This window comes from Lagopus muta, chromosome 1 (assembly GCF_023343835.1).
Source record: "Lagopus muta isolate bLagMut1 chromosome 1, bLagMut1 primary, whole genome shotgun sequence".
In the NCBI taxonomy this organism is placed as follows: domain Eukaryota; kingdom Metazoa; phylum Chordata; class Aves; order Galliformes; family Phasianidae; genus Lagopus; species Lagopus muta.
The window spans coordinates 48,359,298-48,374,913 of NC_064433.1; the positions used below are offsets into that span (position 1 = coordinate 48,359,298).

General features: G+C 46.8%; 2 protein-coding genes across 2 annotated transcripts; both read right to left on the reverse strand.

The window, feature by feature from the left end:
• Positions 1-85: 85 nt before the first annotated feature.
• On the reverse strand, positions 86-8,552 carry LOC125692636 (cytoglobin-1-like). Its single transcript, XM_048943387.1, has 4 exons — positions 8,197-8,552; positions 5,766-5,997; positions 4,223-4,343; positions 86-3,893 (listed from the first exon to the last, which is right to left on the reverse strand). The coding sequence occupies exons 1-4, from the start codon at positions 8,289-8,291 to the stop codon at positions 3,601-3,603; spliced, it is 741 nt and encodes a 246-aa protein (XP_048799344.1). The 5' UTR covers positions 8,292-8,552; the 3' UTR covers positions 86-3,600.
• Positions 8,546-15,606, reverse strand: LOC125694481 (heat shock 70 kDa protein 12B-like). The gene is made up of 4 exons (XM_048947803.1): positions 15,136-15,606; positions 12,824-13,048; positions 12,313-12,484; positions 8,546-12,036 (listed from the first exon to the last, which is right to left on the reverse strand). Exons 1-4 carry the CDS (start codon positions 15,604-15,606, stop codon positions 10,991-10,993), a joined length of 1,914 nt encoding a protein of 637 aa, XP_048803760.1. The 3' UTR covers positions 8,546-10,990.
• Positions 15,607-15,616: the final 10 nt, after the last annotated feature.

A 15,616-nucleotide genomic window follows, 5' to 3' on the forward strand; every position in this document is an offset into this window, starting at 1 on the left:
AAAGCAGCATTTATTGAGTCTGGAGCACAAGTCTTATGAGGAACAGCTGAGGGAACTGGGATTGTTTAGTCTGGAGAAGAGGAGGCTCAGAGGAAGCCTTACAGTTCTCTACAGTGACCTGAAAGGAGGTTGTGGTGAGGTGGGTTGGCCTTTTCTCCCATATGGCTAGGAGTAGGACCAGAGGGGGTGGCCTCAGGTTGGCAGCGGAGAAGATTCAAGTTGGGTGTTAGGAAAAATGTCTCTGAAAGGATGGTCAGGCACTGGAATGGGCTGCCCAGGGAGGTGGTGGGGTCACCATCCCTGTTGGTGTTCAAGGAACATTTCAGTGTTGTACTGAGGGATGTGGGTTAGTGGGGAAATATTAGTGATGGGTGGATGGTAGAACTAGATGATCCTGAAGGTCTTTTCCAACCTTGTCTGATTCTATGATTCTGTGATTCAGGTATAAACTCTCTTTACCTCAAGGACTTGGCTGTGAATCAAATCAGTTACTCAGGTAGCTTCTACCTTCATTCAGAAGAAAGAAATTAGAATTTAGTATATCCTCCTTGAGGTGGCACCACTGAGGTACATAACAGCAGCAATGTTTGTTATGATATATTGGCATTTTTAGCTGGTTCTAACAATATATGCCCTAATCAAAGGGCCTCTGGAGGCCAGCTAATCATAGCTGTACAACGCAGCTATAAATTCACTGTGTGCATTTCCTCCTCAGTATCTTTTCCACTGTGATCAGAACACATAGGTGATAATTGTCAAGCAGTAGATGACTGTGCAGCATTTTGGTGGCATCAAGCTAGAGCAGGGCCTTTACATCTCTGCGAGGACTTGTGTCCAACATGGTTCATACTCAACCACTGCATATTTGTGTCTTTTTAAGCTCCTGTGGAAACAGTGTAATAACAATGGCTACCTACTTACCACATCTTTACACTCACTTGAAATCTAAGTGTGAGTTTCCTTCCTAGGAATGTTTTGTGACATCTGGTGTTGCCCAGCTGCATGGTAAATGTGAGTTACCAGTGTTCATCCCTCTGATAAACGCTTGCTAAAATCTGTTATCACACCATTAGAATGGAGTTCTCACTGCTAGTGTGACAAAGGTGAAGTCATTTCTAAATGCATCTTGTGTAGCAGAATTGCAGATGAGTGGATTGCCAACTCCTGCAATAATAGCATTCCAGAAATACTGAGGACCTGTCTCCCCATGCAGGCCAGAGATGCTGTGCTTAGACAGGAAAGAAAAAAATCATACTGCAATTAAAAATACCACTCCTCACTGCCAAGTTCTGGATAATATGCCATCAGTTTTACAAATGCTTTTTTTTGTTGTTGTTAATTTTTTTTTTTTTTTTTTTAATTAAAGAAGGGTGTTTAGAGCTGAGCCTTCCATTATTTATAGGATCTCCTGGGGTGGGAAGCTTCACGATATCCAAGTGCCACACAAACATTAGGCAGATCAAAGGTAAGTCACCACTTGTTCTGATTGGCGCGTGGAAACGTGCTTTCTCTTGGAAGTGAGGACTGAAGTGTGGTTTGGAATAGAACTGAGTTAAGGTGACTGATGGTTCCCTGTTCTGATGCAGTGGAACATCTGTCAGTGAGACTGCTTTGTTAACTGTGCTTGTGCAGATGATGGTTTTAAACCCTTCTGTGAGAACTGAGATCCCTTTGTATTCAGGAGGGAGAAGCCCTGAGCTTTTCATTATTTCTCTATTCTGCTGGACATTTGAGGGATGGTGTTGACTTACCATAGTCTGGAAGATCAAAATGATTATGGAAGGGAACTGCTACATCATGTGATTGAGAGTTTTGACAGCAGTAGTGGTGTACTTTAGATAAAAAGGGAGGAGGGGGGCTACTTGTCTTTAAATATATCCTGGGTCCCATCTGTTTTGTACCAGTTCTGCCCCAGGGATATGGCAAGCTTTCAGTATTGCAGCAAGGTGCTTCTGCAGGGCAGGAAATGGCACCGTGTGTATTACTGCATGACTGGGAGGGTTCTGTAGTGGATGAAGTTGCAGTGAGCATAAAGCAAATGTAAGTGCAGAATGAGCCTTGGGCCAGAGGTGATGGCAGTGTGCAGCCCCAGGTGGGGCGGTGCAGCCTGTCTGTCCCACTGCTCCACCCCATGTTTCATAGGACACCTTCATTTACAGGCTGTCCTTAGTTCTGCAAGCAGGACAGGTTAGAGCTGCTCTGGAAGCAGTAGCTTATAAAAAGCATTTGTCGGACTTTCCATTGGTTTTGTATGGTTCTTTATTTTTGGTTTTGATCCTTTTTTTTCCCTACTTCTTGATTCATTTTTGCACTCCAGCCCACAAAAGCAGGAAACTGTTGTGTGGGAGCTGGAAATACAGGGGAAGAGGGGAATGTGGGCATTCCCCATCCCTCCCTTGCTCTCCTCTTTCTCCTGTGTAGGCAGACAGGGAACATCAGTGGGCAATTAGGAAGTTCTCCTGTGGCTTTGTCTCTGTGGACTCTGCCTCATGTTGCTGAGGTGACAGTGGTCCCCAGTGCCTTCTCCAGTTGTACTGGGAGAGGCATCAGCAGGGAGACTGACATGGGGATGGCAAGCACAGAATGTTCCTATTTCTGCTGTTTGTTGAGGAATCGAGTGGTTCAGCCTGGGGTGCTGCTGGCTCACGAGGGGAAAAAAAATCACTGCTATCCAACCATTGCTTGTTAGGTGCTGACCGTGTGCAGTCTGACTGCTGTAACTGTGCCATGGACAGGCTCAAATCCACTCTGCTGCACAGGCTGGAAGTGCTCTGGTGTGGCAGATCAGGTTACCCAAGCATCAGTAGTATCTGACAGCAAATTATCTCAGTATTAACTTTAGAAACATTAAGGAGAAAATCTCTGACATCCCCCTCTTCTAAGGCAGGATGTCGTCTGTATTGATTTGCCTGTGTTTCTTTCTATTCCCTGAGTTTCACCAAAGCTGCCCCTGCCGCCGGCCTTAAGGGAAGCAGTGGAAGGTCAGGGCCAAGCTGGATGGGGATTTGAGCAACCTGGTCTAGAGGGAGGTGTCCCTGCCTATAGCAAGGGATTGGAACTGGGTGATCTTAAAGGTCCCTTTCAACTAAAACCATTCTGTGATTGCGTTTGCTCAGCAAAACTGAACTGTAACACATGTGTTCTTTCTACATTGCTGAGGTAATAATTGGAATCAGAAAGTGTTTTCTTGGCTCTACTAGATTGAATTTCCCTTCTACAGATGTTTTATTCCTTGGTAACTCCCTTACCCCCCTGCCCTGTACCACCAGCAGCCCCTCACTGTACCGGCTGCCACTCCGGCAGGGCCTGAATGAGAGAACGCACCAGCTTTCCTTTTGTTTATTGCGTTACAGTGAAGCAGAATGGCCTGTGGTTATTTGCAGTTATCAGCTGATGATTTCACCACGTCTAAGGAAAAGCAATTAAACACTTCTGGACTTGGTCACTGCTGGAGTGTCAGGAGAAGCTGTGCAGGAGCTTGGTGCTGTTTGCCCTCCCCTGGGTGCATGGCCAGAGCAATCTGGGAGTCGCAGTGCAAAATCCAGGTGCTGGAGACATTCACCCCTGCCCAGGGGGATCCAGTGGTGACCACGTTCAGTATCAGAATCCTCTGTGCTGGAAGCTCCTCCAAGGCACCTCTCCCTGTGCTGGGGGACTGTTGCCTTGTCCAGGATGGGGCTTTCCCTGTGTCTTCTTCAGATATTCTTCCCCATGCTCAGAGCATCCCCCACTTCTCCCACCACAGTAGTTCAAAACCAAACCAACTCCTTTGTCTCTTAAATAATGACCTCTGCAAAGTCCATGACCCAGGAGATGCTCGAAAGCAGTTTCCCTCTCAAAATTGATGAGGATGGCAAGGTAGAGGCTGCTGGTTCCTCTCTGGGCTGATGCTGCTGAAAGGAGCAAGTCTTTCAGAAACAGCAAGCTTTATATCTTGGTCTTCAAATGTGGTTTTCAGAGCCCATCCCCAGAGAACCCACCTGGAGCAGTGCAGCTGCGAAGCTCATCAGGATGCTGGCTTTGATGCATCTGTGGTTTTCATTTAACCATGGAAACTCAATCTTCTAAGGAAATTATTGACATTAACATCTATGTTACATAAGCCTTTTTTTTAATTATTTTTTTACTTTTTCATTCTCCATCTGTGGCTGGAGGCCCAAAAGCAGCAAATCAGTGCTGGTGAGAAGTCTGAAGAGCCTGAAGGTCACCTGCCCTCACCAACCCGCTTCTTTGTAGATGTTGTTCAGGTGAGTGCAGATCTCGTTGGTCACCTTCTCAAAGGAGGCTTTGCAGTCTCCACCAAATTTCTCCTCCATCAGTTGCAAGATAATGTCGCAGATGATCTAAACAGGGAGAAGGGAAGAAACGGTATGAACTTTTCTCCATATTAAAGGGAAATACATATTTTGAGATTTTTAGAGAACAGAGAAGGAGAACAAAATTCAGGAGTGTATAGCAGGCAGAATTAGAAAATAAGGTATGGAAAATTAGGTGCATTATAGAAGTCATCCCAAATTGCAGTCACTTCTGTGTTTTTTATGTACCCTGTTTCTGTGTAATTTTGGCTGCACCCATACACACAGCCACTCAAAGACTGCTTTGCAAGACTGGTTCACTCAGTCCCTCCAACACTGGTGGTAGAGCTGCCCAAGTGTTGAGGAGCACCGCGCTGAATACCTGTGTAATAGGTGACTTGTGGGATCATCTATCCTGCTCCTTCACTGCCTGGTGCTCTGCAACAAGGAGCATTTACGTGTCTCGATAGTTTCCAGACAGGTGGTATCATGTGAAGCGGTAATTTCTTTTCTGTGTTGCATTTCTTGTTTTGTATACATCTTTATCCTCAGTAAGGGTTCTTTCTAGGCAGAAATCCTCATTTAGTCTCTCGTTCAATAGAAGTTGGATCTGCTACTTTGGAAACCACCCTCTTTGTGCCTGAGTGACCTCTGATGGAAGGTGCCTCTTTCTGCACTTTCTGCATTGTAGGGCAGATAACACAGAGACCTATGGACTCTGGTAGTGACGTCAGGTGGACTTGGGTGAACCATTTGGTCCTGTATGTATAATTTGTGTTGCTTCAGTGATGGCAGTGCCCTTGTCGTTGTTGATCAGCAGTCATAAAATCATAGAATGGCTTGGGTTGGAAGCAACTTCAAAGATCAAGAAGTTCTAAGCCCCTTGCCACAGGCAGGGCCACCAACCTCTAGATCTGGTACTAAAACCAGGCTGCCCAGGGCCCCATCCAACCTGGTCTTGAGCACCTCCAGGGACAGAGCATCTACAGCCTCTCTGGGCAGCCTGTGCCAGCACCTCACTACTGTCTCTGTGAAGTACTTCCCTCTGACATCCAATCTAAACCTTGAGCTTAAAACAGTAACTGCTGTCTTAGTTGGTCTGGGAAAGCTCAGTTCCTGTTACTAGAGAAAAACAGACATCATGGACTGAATTTCAGTGTAAGCTGCTTTTTTATGTCTTGTTATTAAATGACAAATGTGTGGGAATCCTGTTGTGCTGAGTAAACCTGCTACAACTCATGGGCAGCTCTGTAGCTCCCAGCAGAGCTGACCTGCCTGCACAGCACCTGCTGCATGGCCTTCTTACCCACAGATACATGCCTGCAATCTTCCACCATCTTCCTCCACCGATGCTCTGAACTGTACATACACTTACACATACAAAGCCTGTTTTCCCCACTTCTTCCCCTCCAAAGGAAAGACACCATCCCATCACAACTCCATTCCCTGAGAAGATGACTCACAGCTCACCCTGAAATTTTTGGGGTCAATCTTGAGCTGGGTGGCATGTTTCTGGCCGAGCGGGTTCAGTACCCCAAGAAAAGCCTCAGTGTTGTCCAGATGTTGCACCAGGTCATTGATGGCACTGAAAACCCTCTTGCCATGGCCTCTGACCTGATCCGACTGTTTCATCTCTTCGGCGCTGTCCATGCCTTTGAAGTGTGTGAAATAGGACTTGGTGTCCGGGTGCTCGGTAAACATCCTGTTGAGAAAAGACATTTGGCCTAACTTTCAGACTGAGGCATCAATGCAGATGTGAATTCACATTCCAGGCCTTGTCTTATGTATTTACTGGCCTTTTCCTTTTTTTTTTTTTTTTTTTTTTTTTTAGAACAGCCCTGTCTTTCCCATGCATTTCTGTTCCCTTCCCATCCATGCATGATTCCTGTACTCACAGCAGCCTGACTCCCTCCTTGTGCCTCCCCAGGGTACCTTCCTCCTCTCCCCATTTTAAAACCTACTGGCCCTGCTGCTAGTCTCTGATCTGCTGAGAGGTTTACTCACAGCAATTTGGCCAACTTTATTTTGGCTCCTGTCAGTTTCATTTTTTCATAAGATGTGTAACTGATACTTCACATCCTAATACCAGGAGGAACATGGGAACTGTGTTATCTGCTTGAGAAAGCAGCTGAAGCTGTGCTATCTGCTCAAGGAAGTCAGCCTCCTCTGCCCTGCATTTATTCTGCTGTTTTGGAAGTGAACATCTCAGAGTCAGGTGGTGGTACAACCTACAGGGACATGGGAGCACATTTGGGCAGGGTAGATACAACAGTGCACAGTCATAAGGATGTTCTGGACAGCAGATAGTTCTGCTTTTGTCTCAGTATCTATTTTCAGGGAGAAACCCAACTATCACTTTTCTTAGTTAATCACTTCCTGGAATCTGTCCCTGAGAATTTTTCTGCCAGTAATAGATTATTGTTTGAGTTCTCTGCAATGCTTATTTTGTTTATTCTAAGGCAACATAGTTCAGTGCCACTCATAAAGGAATTGACTTCTTTTTTACAGTATGGCAACTAGAGTTATCTTGATCAAACCATTAAGAAATCATTTTACTTTGTTGAGTAATCTAAGTATCCACCTGAAACAGCAATAGTAAATTCCCTATTGCATTTCATGGAATCAAAGGATGGTTGAGGTGATTGTGCATCCCTGGGTCCATCTGCTCCAACTGCTGCTCATCAGGGCGCCCAGAGCAGAGTGCCCAGGGCCGTGTCCAAGAAGCTCTTGGAGATCTCCAAGGAGGAAACCCTACAAATTCTGAGCAGCCCACGCCAGTGCTCCCATCACCAGCACGACACAGAAGTGCCTGATGGTCAGAAGGAACGTCTGTGCTCCCATCTGTGTCCACTACCTCTTGTCCTGGCACCAGGCACCACTCTCCCTTCAGGTACTTGTACACACTGATAAGGTGTCCCCTGAGCCCTCTCCAGGCTGAACAGCCCCAGCTCTTTCAGCCTGTCCTTGCGGAAGCAATGCTCCAGCCCCTTCATCATCCTCATGGTCCTTTGCTAGATTCTCTCCAGTAGCTCCATCTCTCTCCTGTACTGGAGTGCCCAGAAATCCTGTAGAGGCAGAGCTGGGCCTATAGGGAAACTAGAGCAAAACCTTCTACAGCAAATGACCCTGGGCTGCCGAATGACTGGATGCCACCAACATTTCTAGTTGCGTTTCTGAGGCTAACTGTCCTCAGGTTGCGTTGACCACAGTGGGAAGGAGCAGTGTTGAGCACATCTGTTGAGGCTTAGCTGGGTACAAGATGTGACATACGAGGCAATGGTAGAAGTGTGCTAATAGGGTTATTTGGCCTGACCAGTGTGTATGGAGGTAATCTGAGCCCCTGTTGAGTGAGGGGTATGTGAAAGTTGAATAGGAGAAATGTGTTTATTAGGGAAGAGGAGAAGAAAACAAGGTGAAGACTAAAGGAAGAAAGACCACAGGAGAGTACAGTACAGTGAAACAGGTGAGCTCTGACTGGAAAGGCTGAAAAAGAATCAAAAGAGAACTACTGAGAACATAGAACTGAAAAAAAAAATCATTAAAGTCATTCAGAGATAAAGGAAAATAGGAAAATAGGGTCCACGTTATTTCCTGTTCTATTTTATACCATGCATTATTTTATTTATCATAAATACATCACTCTTTATTGGGGGTTGGGAGGGAGGAGTGAAGAAACTGTTCCAGTCTCTCCTTCCTTTACCAGACCCCTTCTCCCTCCCTCTTACTTCTCTTTGTATGGATCACTCCTCTGCACCGTTTCCTCCTTGAAGTTGCACAATCCACAGCAAACCAAAATGTTCCCTGTGAGGCTGTGTCAAACACATTGAGATGTGCTTCAAGGTGGCAGCTCCATCCTTCTTGCTAGCCCCTGCGCTAGCAGTTAGATGGGCTCTTTCCTTACCTGATCAGCACTGCTGTCCCGTTGTCTTCAGCATCCACATAGATCTTTTCCCAGGCCCCACGGGCGCTCTGCACCTCCGCTTCAGAGAAGGACATAGTGGAGGAAGGGAGGAGAACACGGAGGCAGTGATGGGATGGTTCTGACCCAGGTCTCTCTTCAGGGCTCTCTAAATACTGCCTGGGGGATTTAAGAGATCATGAATGGACTGTTTGTCTCTGTTCCCATCGGTCACATTTCTGTCGGCTTTAGGGCTGCCTAATCGCCTTTAATCAGGAAAGAAATTAACCACATGAGGAGGGAGGCATAGCACTCCTGCCTGGAGTCTGAGGCCGGAGCAAAGATCTTGATGTCCAGGAGAGAAGGGAAAATAGGGGATTTTCAGTGGGGAAGAAAAAGATTGACTCTCCTCCCTTCCTACCCCCTACCTAATCCAGTGCTTGGCCTCTTTCTTCGATTTTTCTGCTTTGTTCTCAAGAATGTTGCTGTGCTCAGGGCACCTTGGTGCCCTGCCGTCCCAGCTTCCAGCCCTTCTGGCTCCTGCTCTCTGAAGATGCCCTTTCCAGCTCTGGCAACTCAATCCAGTCCTACTCTCGTGTCATGGCCACTTCTTTCCTCACAGCCCTCTGCTCTGCTGTGGTTCACACTTTGGCCTTGGGACCAGGCAGATGGCAGACACCATTGAGGCTGAATGATATACTTTGATGGTGATGACAAAGCACCCATGGACAGCCAGGCTGTGGTACCTTGAAGGGCTGTGGCATTCTAAGGCAGCAGATGAACCAGTACAGGATGCTGGGCCTGCAGCAGGACCTTTCCACCCTAATTCTCCTGCTTTGTAGCTATGATCCTGTTCTGTCCCTGAGGCCTACAGGCTTGAAAGAGAGGAAGAGGTGAGGGGCAGGAGAACGGCTGACACACATGGGCTCATTATCATGACTGTCAGTGGGAGAAGGAGGCCAAAAAACCTCGGATTATCCACATGGTGCCCAGGCTTAACCTCTGGCAGGAATGTGCTGGTTAAGCTCAGAGCACGCACACAAAATAGGGCTTAGGGGCCTAAGGAACCACCCTGCTGGATGCGTGTGGAGACAAAGCCTCATTGTTTGGGATGGTGTGGGGGAGGGAAAGAGTGGGCATAGTGAGCAAGGCCAGCCCAGTGCCTGGGGAGGATGGAAAGGGATGGCTGCTACCTTACAGAGACCTCTGAAGGCATGTAATAGAACTATCAAAGAATCATTGAGTTGGAAGGAGCCTACAAAAGCCATCTGGTGCAACTCCCCTGCAATGAGCAGGGACACCCACAGATTGATAGGGTGCTCAGAGCCCCTCTAGCCTGACCTCCAGGGCAGGGCATCCCCCACCTGTCTGTGCAACCTGCTCCAGTGCCTCACTGCCCCATGCAGCTCTGCTGTGGGAGGAATTTGAAACGCTGAGTGAATGTAGAGGCGCTTAGCGCAGGGACAAGATAGCGTAGGTAGCCTATTTCTGGACTCTTTCATCTCACACCTGTGCTTTTCCTTTTCTCTTTCCTGGTGGAGGTGAGAGCAATGCACTGAGGTCCTTACAAATTCACAGCTGTGTGGCGGTGGGGCAGAAAGCACGGGTTGCTCCAGCTCCACCTCATCACCCCATCTATGTCAGCATGCCCTGCTACTGCGTGCTGGGCCACCACATCTGCTCCTCGAGAAATTCAGGTATTACTTGCTTCCAAGGGCTTCACTGGAGCCAAGCACCCTCTTGTCAGTGGTTTTTGGGCTGGTTCGGCCCGGTTCCGTGACTAGTGGGGTGGGGGGACCCATAGACCAAGGCCCAGGAAAGGGAAAAAGGGAGAAAGGGGGAAAAGGGTAGGGAGATGGGCCTAAAAACAAAACAGAGGCAGTGATTTGAAAATAAACGAATTTACTAAGATATCAGAATGTAGACGACACACTATAATATAACAGATTAGAATTGAAGCTAATAAAGCAATTAAATTAAAGTGTCTGAAATCCAAAGGCCTTGCTCTAATGCTGAAGTGAGATGTCTAGTCGGGCCGAGCAGAGGAGAATAAGGGACGGTCAAATGATCTGAATGGTTTTTATCTCTCCCTCTGAGCGGAAACAGTAACAGAACAGTGAACCGTCCTCTGTCGGATGTAGCTCTTCTCTTCTGGGACAGGTACACAGAATCGGAGCATTAACTCTTTATAACTCCCAGTACACTACATGATGTTATGATGTGGAATACTGATAACCAAAAATCATAAAATCATAACCAAAAATCATAAAAATCATAAAAAGATTTAGATTGGATGTCAGGGGGAAGTTCTTTACAGACAGCGTGATGAGCTGCTGGAACAGGCTGCCCAGAGAAGTTCTGTCCCTGAAGGTGTTCGAGGGCAGGTTGGATGGGGCCCTGGGCAACCTGATCTAGTGCCAGATCTGGAGGTTGGTGGCCCTGCCTATGGCAGGAGGCTTGGAACTTGATGACCCTTGGAGTCCCTTCCAACTCAAGACATTCTATGGTGGTTCTATGATGATAATTATACGATGTGGCTGAAGGCTAAAAGAAACAGATATGGGCTGGTACTTGTGGGAGTTAGGCACCAGTCAAGAAGCATTGTATCACATACTGACAAGGTGCAGGTGATTCTACTGGTAGTACAGCAAAATGCAAGGAATCAGGGAATCAGAATTGCAAACTGTTTTACTTGTGTGAGAAGAAGGACAGATGATGGACTTCATGGTCCATTTGCCTTTCCATTGTGGCAGCTGGCACCTCCCACTTAAGCCGTGCTGCTCTAAGACTCAAGTATTTACACTGATAAAAAGTCTATTGTAATTGTCCGACTTTGTTTGGAAGTAACGTCAGTAGCAGTGGCTTTAAATTCATTAAGCCCAAACTTAATATGCAGAACCAGTTTGCGTTTCCTCCCTAACTTTGTGTCTGGCATTGGTACTGTGCATGAACCAAGCAGTTCCAGCCCTTCCTCATCTACGTACTGTGCATCCTGCTTTTCTGTGGAATAAAAAGCAAACAATACACTTGTCTGATCTGGTTTTATTGGTGTGAAAATATATTGGGCAGCTTCATTTATACTCACTGACTCCCCAGTTCCCACCAATTTCCAGAAGAGATTTTTGCAATAGACACGGCCATCAGCTTTTGAGACTCTTCGTTTACGGATGTCATGGATAGCTGCATCAAAGTCCCTACTTACAGATAGGCCATATGTCCGAGCACTGATTCTTGAAGTAATAATTTTTGGATTGATTCCAAATAAAACAGCCCCTTTTGCAATGGCAATCTGGGCCTCTAGTGGACAAAATATATGATATTTCTTACTAAAAGCCTGCCTGACCTCATGTCTCAGCATGACGCTGGATGCGAAGCCTCCCACAAGCAAAATGTACTGGACCTTGGCCATCTCAGGCTTGGCAAGGATTTCTCTCAAAGCAGCAATAATTTTTTGGATGCTATATTCAAAAAAGCTTTTCATTTTCTCGTATGTAATCATGATCATCCCATCACACCACACAGCCCCTGTTGTTTTTTCGAAGAAGCGGGAGATGCCCTTCTTTCTTTCTGCAAGTTTGGCCAAATTGTAATAGCAATGCAAGTAGACTGCCTCCCCGTCAGCAGAGCATTTCTGGAAGCTGAAGTTGTACATCATCCGTTGCCATTCGATAGGGTAGCTCTTCACGTATTCATCCCATACGCCGTCATCAAACACCTCCCTGAGAAACATACTGAAGTTTTCATCCACTCTGTTGCCTCCCCATCCACCTCCAGACGCCTTGTGTAACTCTTTCAGGCAATGGTTTTCTTGGATCTCGTGTACTGTGATGTCCACTGTGCCACCTACACAAACGCATGCACACACGTGAATGAAGTCAGATCTTCTCTCTAAATTACAGAAGATCCAGCCTTTAGAAGACCCATCCTCTCCTCCCGTTTTTCTGCTCCTCCACAAGACTTCATTAAGTGAGAAATAAAAATAAAAATTCCCGTGACAAGCATGGAAGTGGAGCCCACACTCTGGGACTGCACTGCAGTCCCCCTGCGTTCAGCACTGCAAAGCATCCATGCTCTGCACCCAGCAAATTTGTACTCATTGAGAAGGGAGAACATTATTACCTCCACAGTCAACGACAACATACTGGATCCCAGGGGAGTCTTCAAACTTTCTCTTGTCACTGCCCTCTGCAAGAAACCCTTCCTGTGGAAGCTGTTTACACCAGAGTGATGCAGCCTCTGATTCCAGGGCAATAATCAGCTTCTCAGAAATCATGTCAGAGATAAGTCCTGCCTGAAATCACAAGAGAAGTATCAATTCAGGAAAGGTGGCAAGATCACTGCTGCACGGACACCATCTGCTAGTGAAACTGCTCTCACCCACCCTGAGGTAATGGTTCTTGCACTTCTGATTTCTGTGGGCTCAGTTCTGCACAGCCACAGGGGAAAGGGCAAAGCTGTTGTTACTGCCAGCTTGGGACATTTTCCTACATACACATCATGGGAGAGTTACCTTTCTGATACACAAAAACTCAAAATACAGACTGTCTAAGTAATGAGAAATTCCTCTTCCCTTAATGACTAAAGAAATCTCAGAAGAGAACGTGAGAAGTGGGTTAACTACTGCTTTTACCTCTTTTGCTGCCAGCCGCATGAACTGCCTGGCAGCTGTGCTCCATATGGCTGGGACAGTAATAACCCAAGTGATTTCCTCCAGGTCACAAACGGTATTGGAAGAGGCTTCCTGGATAGTGTTCAGGGCATGCTGCTCCATGTAGCGCAGGCTTTCAGCAAAGACCAACAGGGCAGGAAGGGTCTTTCCATTGCTTGCTTCCAGCCTCATGTCAGAAGTGACTTTCTACAATTGAGAGAAAACAGTTAAAATGTCTCTGGGTTTGTATATGGCAGCCTCGGGAACTGTCCTGTCCCCTGTACATGAACAATGCACAAAGTGTGTTACAGAACAACGTCCTGTCTCCATACCTCAGTAAATTCCCCAGAATGACTTCAGTATGTGGCTAACAGAAATCTAACTGACACAGGTCTGCCATCAAACTGTGTAACATTTCAATAGGCAAAATACCAGGTTGTATAAAGACCCTGTAAGGCCAACCTGAACAGTGGTGGGGAGAATTATTCTTTCTGTGTGACACGATACCACATTTCCCAAGCATGTGCATAGAGCCTTCAGATTGCTCATGTCTTTCTGTGTGTGCAGTTAAAAAAGTGTACACAGGAAAAATGTGCATACAAATATCCATCTGTTCTGATTCAGTTTCTCTACAATATAATAGCTTGGTTTTTGGCCCTGTGTGTCTGCATGGGTGTACCCGAATCCTGAGGCAGATGGCTGCTCTAAACTCCCTCCATCAGTTCCTGGTTGCAGGTTCTGTCTAGAAGAAGTGGAAATATTTGCCTGCATCCAAAGACATTTTGGGAGCCAGCTTTCACCACATGTGTTTCTCTGTTCCGCTTTGGCAGTGATCAAAGTTGGCCCTACAGCACAAGGATCATAAACGAGATCACCAAATCCATCAACCTGGGATCTTCTACAGCCATACGTAGGCAGGTGAGGAGGCTGCCCAGCTAAAATAAGAAAGAACTGTGAGGTGGAATCTGTTCCGGAGGTGCAGCCGCTGCGGAGAAAGGGAATCCCTGTTTATTTTTGCTTGTAAACTCGTTTCCTGTCACTGTTCCTGACTTGGTTAACAGAATAGGATATGTCCTCCATGGACGCTTTTTGTGGAGATTCAGAAATAGCTAACTGGGTTAGGTGTCTGGGAAGTGTTGTTTCCCTTTCTTGTTGTTGGGTTGTTCATTATTTTGGGGGGGAGGGGGACTGGGGGTAGGGGCAGGGGTGAACTAAAATCTCTCTGAAGCCCTTCTGCCCTAAACGTGGCTAGGAGCCCATCACTCCACAGGTAACAACACCGCAGCAGACCACATCATTCACACCTTTCCTGCAGGGGGAAGTCTTCACAGATGCCTCCCATCTCCTTCCAAATCCAGTCAGAGCTCATTGCTTAGCACTGGGAAATTCAGAGAGCAGATGAGACTTCTATCTGGGGCTCACCCTGTGCTCGGGGTTATTCCACGCTAACAAGCACACACAGAAAGACCTTCTGCAAACTCTCACAGTGGAGAAACACCAGTGTAGAGAATATCCACAGTAAAATAAAAAACACAGATCCAAAAAGAACCAGTGAAGGTAGGCAGTGGCCCTTAGAAAGCAAAAACTTCAATAGGCAAAAAGCAGGAAGAGGTGAAAGACCTGTGGGGCCCTGGAGCACGGACAAGGAAGCTCTAGAGTAGCATTATATTATTGTGAAGGTGATGAGACACAGGCACAGGTTGCCCAGCGAGGTTGTGGATGCCCCCCTCCCTGGAAACATTTAAGGCCAGGCTGGATGGGACTTTGAACAGCCTGGTCTAAAGGGAGGTGTCCCTGCCTATAGCAGGGGGGTTGGAACTGGACGGTCTTAAAGCTCCCTTCCAACCCAAACCATTCTGTGATTCTATGTTTGGCTGAACAAATCAACCCAGAAATGCTGTGAACAATTCTGAGCAAGCACAGAGCCTTCTGAGAGAAATGACAGCTGGACACCCATAAATTGGCTTCAGCATATCCCTTCAAGGGAGGGAAAGAGGCCAGCAGAAGTGCGTAACATGGAAGGAGCCCTGTCTACGACCTAGGAGCTGCCAAACTTCAAATCGTAGGACACTTCTATTGTTCCCTGCAGAAGACAATGAATATCACACAAATGAGGAGCCCATAATGCCTTTAGCTTGTGAAGAATGTATCTCATTTCTTCTTTCATTTGACAAAGTGCTCTTTGACTTCTCTGATCCTCACCAGACAGATTGCTCAGCTCCCTTCACCACTTCCTTTAGCCCACGTCCCTCCAATAAACAAACAGCCTTGACTCCCGTGAGCGCTCTACATACCCTGTTGTACAGGCTCATCTTGAAGTTCCGGAAGAAGTACCACTTGTGAGCTTCGCTGGCTGGCAAGCTCTTGTACTTCATCACAGCATCATAGCCAAATTTTGCGAACTCCTGATTCTCGTTGAACAGGATGCAGGTGGGTGTCTTCAAGGAACTGTGCCCATGCTCCGTTCCCCAGAACACCTGGCGGATTTGGTCTGTGCCTGAAGCAAGGGAAAAACAGTACCCACTGTAGGACGTGCCAAAATCTATAGAAACAACAAAGGGTGAACTGCTGGCCATAGCTGACAGCAGCACAGAGGAGCACAGATCTAGAGTTACAGAGGAATACAACTGGAATGAAAGTGACACTGCTCTGGCAGCAGCAAGAAGCCAGTCCACCCCTGTCCTGATTGCCTGGGGAGAGATAAGAGTGACTGCAATTACAAGAACAACTGCTATTTCCCATAAAAAGGAGGAGCTGAAGCTCATTGCGAAACCA

Coding starts and splice junctions, on each gene's coding strand:
- LOC125692636 (XM_048943387.1), bottom strand. CDS start 8,291: ATGTCCTTCTCTGAAGCGGAGGTGCAGAGCGCCCGTGGGGCCTGGGAA. Junction 4,344..5,765: donor TTGACCCCAAAAATTTCAGG/GTGAGCTGTGAG, acceptor CTCCCTGTTTAG/ATCATCTGCGACATTATCTT. Junction 3,894..4,222: donor CAACATCTACAAAGAAGCGG/GTTGGTGAGGGC, acceptor TGCTCCTTTCAG/CAGCATCAGCCCAGAGAGGA.
- LOC125694481 (XM_048947803.1), bottom strand. CDS start 15,606: ATGAGCTTCAGCTCCTCCTTTTTATGGGAAATAGCAGTTGTTCTTGTA. Junction 13,049..15,135: donor AGATGAGCCTGTACAACAGG/GTATGTAGAGCG, acceptor TCTCAATTGTAG/AAAGTCACTTCTGACATGAG. Junction 12,485..12,823: donor TGCGGCTGGCAGCAAAAGAG/GTAAAAGCAGTA, acceptor TTGTGATTTCAG/GCAGGACTTATCTCTGACAT.